Source organism: Plutella xylostella, chromosome 4 (genome assembly GCF_932276165.1).
Source record: "Plutella xylostella chromosome 4, ilPluXylo3.1, whole genome shotgun sequence".
Classification (NCBI taxonomy): domain Eukaryota; kingdom Metazoa; phylum Arthropoda; class Insecta; order Lepidoptera; family Plutellidae; genus Plutella; species Plutella xylostella.
The window spans coordinates 12,173,850-12,182,473 of record NC_063984.1 but is presented as its reverse complement, the minus strand read 5'-3'; the positions used below and the strand labels follow the sequence as shown (position 1 = coordinate 12,182,473).

The 8,624-nt window shown below is 36.2% G+C and overlaps 1 protein-coding gene across 1 annotated transcript; it reads right to left on the bottom strand.

Moving 5' to 3' along the window:
• Positions 1–4,156: 4,156 nt before the first annotated feature.
• Positions 4,157–5,094, bottom strand: LOC105384527 (carbonyl reductase [NADPH] 1). Its single transcript, XM_011554790.3, has one exon. It carries the CDS (start codon positions 5,042–5,044, stop codon positions 4,175–4,177), a length of 870 nt encoding a protein of 289 aa, XP_011553092.3. The 5' UTR covers positions 5,045–5,094; the 3' UTR covers positions 4,157–4,174.
• Positions 5,095–8,624: the final 3,530 nt, after the last annotated feature.

The following is an 8,624-nucleotide window of genomic DNA, read 5'->3' as shown; positions in this document are numbered from 1 at the left end:
GATGCATGACAGCCGCTTGGGGCGGGCGCTTCCGTTGCAGGGACGGCACTTCCAGTCCACAGAGTCAGTTGAGTTTAGTGCACTCAGCTGATCGGCAGTGATGGATGCACACTGTGCATGGATCCATTTGGAGCATTTACTACACTGCAATCCAGGGCTTTTTTTGGTCACCAGTTTATTACACTTGGCACATTTTGCCATCGTAGAAAAGCGGGTAGTTGTAATTTACGTTAGAATAATTCGTGCGTTTGCTCGTCCACTCTGTTTCGCACCGAGCGAACGACTGATAAGAATGTTAAAAACCATTGTCCCAATAAACATCAAGAATAAATTTAAAGATAACTACACACAACTGTTTAAGTTTTGTAAAGTCCTACCAATAGAAGAAAAAATTAAGTTGTCAATTTTAAAAGAAGAAAATCATCATATTTCCCAAATAGTTTATAAATCCCGCCCCAAAGCACTTCGAATTTTAACATCAACAAAAAAATGTATCTTGCCTAAATATCGTAATTGCTTTGGGATGAGACATTGGAGATACTTACTGCCCAAAACCATTAATGAATTGCCCCTAGATATGCAAAGTGTATACTTAAATTGTGGTTATAAAAAACAACTGAAGAAATGTTTCATAAAAAAATTATTGTAATCTGTACTGTATTCTTAACTATCTCATTGAATTGTGTTAACTTAACTTATAATATTTAATAACTAAATACCTACCATAAGTGATAACTACTAGCTAATTACTAATATACCTACTTGTTAAATAATGCATGTGATATAAAAATATTTTACTATTAAGTAGCTCTTAAACCCTTAATGGATTTCTGCTGCTTGTATTAGGCATATTGTATTTTTTTGTGTAATTTCTTATTCAATAAATAAATGAATGAATGAATGAATGTAGTGTTCACTATTAAACTGATATAAACAGACACGTAACCGAGATATCGGCTCGCAACAATCGCACACGTCTTTACTCCACCGCGGCCGGTAGGCGACTGCCCCCCGCGCCCCGCGACATGCGTCTGCGATTCTCGAGACGACAGAATGGTCATACACAGATGTAAACACTACAACTTCAATGATCAACGTATCGCACATGATGATATCATGTTTTTTTTTGTACTTTTTATAATATTGAAATGGCTAGGAATTCTGGATGATGTAGAATTTTACTTTGAATTTTCCTCGCATTCGAGCTACAGAGGTTAATGAAAAAGAAAAGGCTAAACGTCTATAACAGAATATCAATACCCAGTGGCTCGCAGCTCGCAGCCCATGCAATCCACTTGCACGTTCACAAAGAGCTAGAAAATAAATGAGCCTTTGTTTGTAAATCTATCGTCGCGAAATCTCTTTTGGAGCTCTAGAATTCATTAACATCTGCTATATTATTATAAAAACTGTCACATTCATATGATTACGATAGACACAAGATTACAGACAATTAAGGAATTTGATCCACTCTTGATATTTCCACAGAGCTGATGCCGGCTCAGCCTCGCCGGATCAATGCGGACTACTTACACGGCGGACACATTAATGGATCCGGAAAAACTGCTCCTGAATTATTCATACAACTCCTAGATAGCTGTGCGCGCCTGGTACCCCGCTACTGATTCAAATGATCTGCTACGTATGTTGTTACTGTGTTTTTAAGTATCTGTGTAGGAGAGAATAGTTTTTTTTTCTTTAACTGTTAACCTGTGTGGGTGTGTATGTTGGATCTATTCTTGTTAGTGAATTTTGAACCTCACAATCGACTGCATATTTTATACTCACATAGTAAATAGCAATTTCAATTTTACATTTTAGCTCCATACGAACCTAATACTACACATAATATTATGTAGATTAGAAAAGTTCAAGAATAAAGAATAGCCCATAAACTGGCACCCGGACTGCAAAAATTTACTCCCCGTCGCCGTCGCCAAGGTTTTTTATTTGTCTTTGACGTAGAAAATAGTCCTGCTCAAACGGGAAATAGCGCTTAATGAGTTAAAATATTAAATGGGTACTAGCACAGTTTACAGCCTCGACTCCACTCGTAGAAACTTATTTGCTCCACATAAAAACCGATAAAAAAGTTCTCAATTTCCTCATAAAGTTATTTTCTCGAAAAAAACTCTCATATTTATGCCTGAGGGAAGGAACCCGAGTGAGTTACAACAGTTAGCGGAACTGAAATAAGTTATCGTCCTTCGCGGCCATTTCTCATCTAAACAACTAAGGTAAATGTCCCAGTAGTTGACACAATAGTGGCAATAACAAAAACGTTGTTAGGGAAAAACTTTTATTAAGAAATCAGGCGGTAACTAAGTAACAAAATTTGGTAAATCAGTCTTCTATCTAAATTATTTCCATACAATCAAGTATCTAATTAAACGTTTTTTACTATTTTCCGAGAAAATTCAAACAGTCTCAAAATTTACCTATAATTGATAGGAAATTTTTCACTTCGCCCAGTAATTGACAAAGCAGTTTTACATTCTGTGTTCCAGTAATTGATATGAAGTCATCAACAAAAAAAATACAAAAAAATATCAAAGTATTAAAAATCTGTCATAGCAAAAGTAAAGTAATTTTCATACATAAAAACATTGAACATTTTACACGTCTTCGCAACATATTTTACGCATTAACGTTGTTATTATAATGAGACCTTATGAAATTCACCATTCAAAATAAGCATTATACAACAGTGTAAGTCTTTAATAGGAAAAAACAATCATTTAAACTTCTTATACAAATCAACAAATTCTAGAAAATATATTATATAGTCATCACTCTCGAGATCATCCGTACTATCATGAGGAGGCACCCACTTTTCGGCTTCACTTTCACTTGTAGAATATAACTGTAGTTTCCTTCGCTTTAGATTTATCCTTTTCTTGTTTCTTCTTTCGTCATAATCGTTTTCATTCGTCCGTCTTTCTCCATTATCATTCTTATTATTTTCTTCCTGTATTTCCACATCATCTTCGCTTGAAAAATCAAACAATACTTTTTTGGTTATTTGCAAGGCGTCTAGATTCTGTTGTGCTACAGTTTTCTTTGCTAAATTCTTTTCTTGTTTAATCTTCATGGCTTCATCTTCTTCTCTTTTTTCTTTGTCTTTCTTCAGCTCGTTTTTCTTTCGGTTCTATTTTTTTTTCCTCCTTAATATCTCCTTCACAATGGCGTTTTCTTGCTCTGGTGATAAAAAAGTTTTTGTACCCATACGCCAGTCAAGTGGAGTCTTACCGTACACTTTATAAGCAAGAGTACTATAAAGTACATTGTATTTAAGGGCTGAAGTAGCTATTGGTAAACCAGATTTTACCTCTTCATAAGCTTGTAGCATTGAATCCTCACTATAAGCAAGTATTTTAACTTTAATTGGTGGCATCTTATTGATCTTATCAAATTATAGTACCTGCAACGAAAATTTTATTGTAATTAATAATGTGTATAACCAATAGTTGATAGCTAGATGACCAGTACTTGATACCCTATCAAGTACTCGACCCGTGCAATATTTTCAACCCAGAAATAAACATAGACAAATTTTATTGTATTGTGACCCTTACACCTTTGATATTACGAGCAAATAAAAAAAAAAGTTTAGACCTATTACTTGATAGGGGGTATCAATTACTAGGTATTTGAGTTTTTCTTGTTCTAGTAGATGATACTCGTCACAAACAAGTAAATATAATAAAAATTGGTAAAAGAAGCATGAACCAGTGAAGTTACTTTACATGCAAAGGTAATAAAAACAATACTTACCAATAAAACGCTATGAATCAACTGCAATATCGTACCGGCGAACACTCCTAGCTTAGTTATTCAATTAACGAAACACAAGTAAACGCGTTGATGCAAACTGCTGCACGGGAAAAAAAATGTAACATGAAATTGAATCGATGCAGAATATTGACACTTTGGTTGTCAATTTGACAGACTTCAAAGTTCAAATATTGATACGAGTGCGTTTAAAAACTGAATTAGTTTTCTTATTATTCAACCATAAAGTTGAAACTATCAATTACTGGGACCCTATCAACTACAGGGACATTTACCTTACCTACTTGGAATTTCTACTCAACTGCTTTCAACTTACATACGTTTATTACGTGTTCATGACAAACAGAAACTTCACAAACGGAGATAAAATTTAAAGCTGATTTTATTTGGGTTTCAAAGTAGATGTTTTGAAATACCAGTCAGCTTTGTAATCGTACCAGTCAATGACCCTCCTGTCGTACCAGACGTAGGCTCCCCTGAGAGTGGCCGGTGCGTCGAGCGCCAGGTGCAGCGGCGTGCGCGCGGCCTCCTCGGCACTGAGGAAGCCCACGCCGTGCGTCATGTCCGTCCGCACGAGCCCCGGGTGCATCGAGTTCACACTGATGCCTCTGCCCTCCAGGTCACGCTGCTGCAGCCGCGTCACTGCACTCAGCGCCACCTTGGCTACCCTGTACGCCGCAACCGTACCTCCATCAGCGAAATCTTCCTTCTTAAACGTCCCATCTTTGACCGACTTCAAAAACCAGTCGACGAACTCGTTGATATCCTGCACCGTCAGGCTGTCGCTGGCCAGGCGCCGGATCCAGTGCTCGTTCCTGATGTTGGACAGGTGTCCGCAGTCGCTCGATATGTTGATAACCCTGCCGCCCTCCCTCATCAGCTGGAACAATAACTCCTGGATGGTGAGGACGCTCCTGTAGTTGGTGTTGATGATGTTCTCGCACTCCTCGTAGGAGTTGAAGAGGTTGACGCTGTCGGCGACGGCGGCGTTGTTGACGAGCAGATCGAGGCCGCCATGTTCTTTTTCGAGATGGTTCCGTAGCTCGGTGATGCTGTCACGGTCGGTGACGTCGAGCTGGTGGAAGCGCGGCGCGAGGCCCTGCTTGGCCAGCGCAGCGACGGCCGCCCGCCCCCGCCCCACATCTCGCGAAGTCAGGTACACGTCCCCGGGGAACCTCTCGCAGAGCCCCTTCACGATGGCGAGCCCCAGGCCCTTGTTGGACCCCGTCACCACCGCCACTTTCCGGGACATTTTCACTCTTTAGCAGTGTACTTGACTGTAGACTAACCACTTCCGACTGTGAGAGAAATGTGGCAATTGGTATTCAACAAAACAAGTTACTGCTCGTAAATATAGTTTATCTAATTGAAAGGGCCATAGGTAATGTTTATATTGTGATAATGCTATCTCATGTGGCAAGTAGCAAGTACACAATAATAAACTAAACGCATTGAGTTGCAATTACTGTCACATCACAACATTTATAAATAGTTTAATGCTGCGTTTATGAATTCACCACCTTATAGATATGGGTGATTCTTCGAAATTCCATTCTTCGTCTGATTTATATGGCCATTTTTAAATTTTATTTTTAGCTCTATATCGTATGTTTATATGAAAATAGATATAGCAATAACATATAATTGGAAAAGGCACCCTTTTTTATCAAGTAGTTTTTGAGTTATTGACGTTACAATTTTTTGTTGCCATATGAATCAGAAACAGAGGAAAGAACACCATGGAAAACCATCTTTGTTTTAAACATACAGCATTTCTCGTAATTTTCTTGGACTGTCATCGATAGAAGAACTATAGAAGGTAACGCAAAATAAAATTAAAACTTAAAATATTGAATTTTGTACCAGTGAGATGCAAAAAACTGCTCTGGGGCGACTATTTTCATAAAATTTATAAAAGTGTCAATATCTCAAAAACTATCGACATTTTACTTAAGTCATATAGCGATATTCTGGTCACTCCTAAGCTGTACTATCAGCCCTCCAAGGCATGACGTAAACTTTTGGAACATCCTGTATAGGATGAGGTTTTTTACCGTATGAATCGGGTACACTACAGAATTTCGAATTACTTTTTTACGAATATGAAAATAACGATTTTCATAATTACGAATTTCATAGTTCCGAATAATTCACAATCCCGAATTTTAAGTTTCCGAATAGCAAAAATCACGAATAGTATAATAAACGAAATTTCATACCACAGATTAATTAAAATGACGAAAGTCATATTTCCGAATATTATAATTTCGATGTTTCAAAAGTACGATTATTTATTATATCGAATTGTTAAAATTACGAATTCCGAATTTTTAATATTCCGAAAATACAAATTCCCGAATGTTTTTAGTGAACAAGAAATAGTCATATATTAGGAATAGTACGAGTATGTTTATTAACAGCATAATCCGTATACAAACAATATTTTTTAAGCTGTATTATATGAAACGCTCCGCTCCGCTTCGCTGCGCTCCGCTTTGTTTTTCGATATCTATGTGCACCTAACACGCTCCTCCTCGCTTTGCTCGTCGTCGCACCTATCTTTAGGTTTGGGTCCTAAGCTTTTTAAGGTTAACCACCGTAAAAATCCGAGCAATTGTATTATATTATATTTATATTATATTGGCTTTGTTCTGTAACTTAACAACAAATACTACAAATATTTTACTGTATAACAAAAAAATTACTCTATATTTGAAACGCTCCGCTCCGCTTCGCTGCGCTCCGCTTTGTTTTTCGATATCTATGTGCACCTAACACGCTCCTCCTCGCTTTGCTCGTCGTCGCACCTATCTTTTGGTTTTGGTTCTGAAGTTTTAAAGACGTTTATGTATTTTTGTCAAATGTAATCAATTTAGTAAAATAAATAATGAAATTATCTTAATTTAAATTAATAATGTAATAAAAATAGAGTAAGTACTGATATTAATTGGTAAAATTAATAAATAATGTATATTTAGTTATAGAAATGTAATCAATTTAGTAAAGTTAATAATTAATAATGCATCATAATGAATTTAAGATAATTGATAAAAATTTTATATAGAATGTTAAATTGTAAAATGTAAAACTATATAAAATTAATACTTAAGTCACTTTAGTTTGGAAATAAATGGCATATTATATGATGATTTTTTGTCAAAATCACGAATTATCATATTTCCGATCGGAATTTTAATTTTTCGTGATTTTAATAAATTGGTATTTTATTTTTCGTATATTAAAGTATTCGTATTTTTTAACGTTCGTATATTTAACAATCGTAATAACAATATTCGTGATTATAATATTCGAAATTATAATTATCGTAATTTTTATAATTCGATATTTAAAAAAATCGGTATTGCAATATTTCGTAAATTACATATTCGGTGTTATCAAATTCGGAAAAAAGTTTTTCGGAATATTTGGGTGTTCCCGTATGAATCATATACATATGAATCAGGATTTTGCATAAAACCTTAAGTAGGTACTTCATAATACATTCACACTATAGTGTTGTATATTTTTTTCATAAATCTGTAACCTAAGAGCATTACATGAAACTCACATTGAAGAATCATACTCAGAAAACAGAATTTTTACAGGAGAAATATTAATCAGAAGGTTACCTGAACCAATACCATATGAATCAGACATTGACCTTCTTTTCACCTGGATGTAGGCATACTAGGAGCACCTCCATCTACTGGCTGGTGCGTTGGAGAGCTGGCTTCTAGCGATCGGATAGCCAGACTCCCATTGCCACTACATGACCAAGTATGGTCATCAATATGTTACGACATATGAATCAGTACCACATGCCGGACACTCCTTAATTATTGATTCATAAAAAAACTTACGTATTTATAAGTACTAAATATTTTTTTTATAAAAGGAAATCACATTTCCCTTTGATAAAATTTTAATTTATGTTAATAAATTAAAAGGGAAATGTGATACAGAACATTTTGTTCCTGAAACAGGCAAACGGACGCTCTATATGAATCAGAATAACACACTTCAAATATTTTTTTTCAGTACTGAAACAGCATTTTCTGAAAAAAATAGATTGGTTACAAATAGAGATAGAGCTAGACTGTATTGAAAAAAAATTACGTGTCATTATCTTAATTAGTTACAGAGATATCCTCAACGCCGCCGAAAATACGGTCCCCGAAGAATCACCCATATATAGTCTGTGTGTGTGTGGTGTGTGTGCGTGTGTGAGTGTGGATAGACTCACTCACGGCCTCGCTCGTTGCGAGGAAGGTCGCGGCACGAGCCTGCAGGGAGACATTGCAGCGGAGAAGCTTTTGGCTTCCATCTCATTCCGCTAACGTCAAACGGAAATAAATATCAGCTCAGTGAGATATAGATACCTATTTTAGATACAGGCAGTCCTCACCTCAGAAGGATTCTAACTATGTTTTGTTTACTGCTCTATATGAATGTCATAAATAATAATCAAAATACTAACCTACTGTTACCTACATTTAAGGTTTAAGTAAAAAAAACCAGTTGATGAGAGGCGATAAAAATATTCGACATAGCCAGATTAGACACTTACATAAAAAAAAAGTTTACCACTGATTTTGACCAAGGAGCAAGCATTAGCAGAATGGTATCTCTGAGAATCGAGTCTGAAAATAAAACAATATCCGCGGTCCCCGGCCGGCGATCGCCTCCTCACTTGCTATTCGCTGCACAACACGCCTCGCTGTGTTTACGGAGATTGCTACTTGCAGGGAATTTCTTTCGGTTTACAGTGGATTTATACTGAAATAAATTCAGTAGATAATTATTTATTAAGTAGATTGGTACGCTGCATATTT

Coding starts and splice junctions, on each gene's coding strand:
- LOC105384527 (XM_011554790.3), bottom strand. CDS start 5,044: ATGTCCCGGAAAGTGGCGGTGGTGACGGGGTCCAACAAGGGCCTGGGG.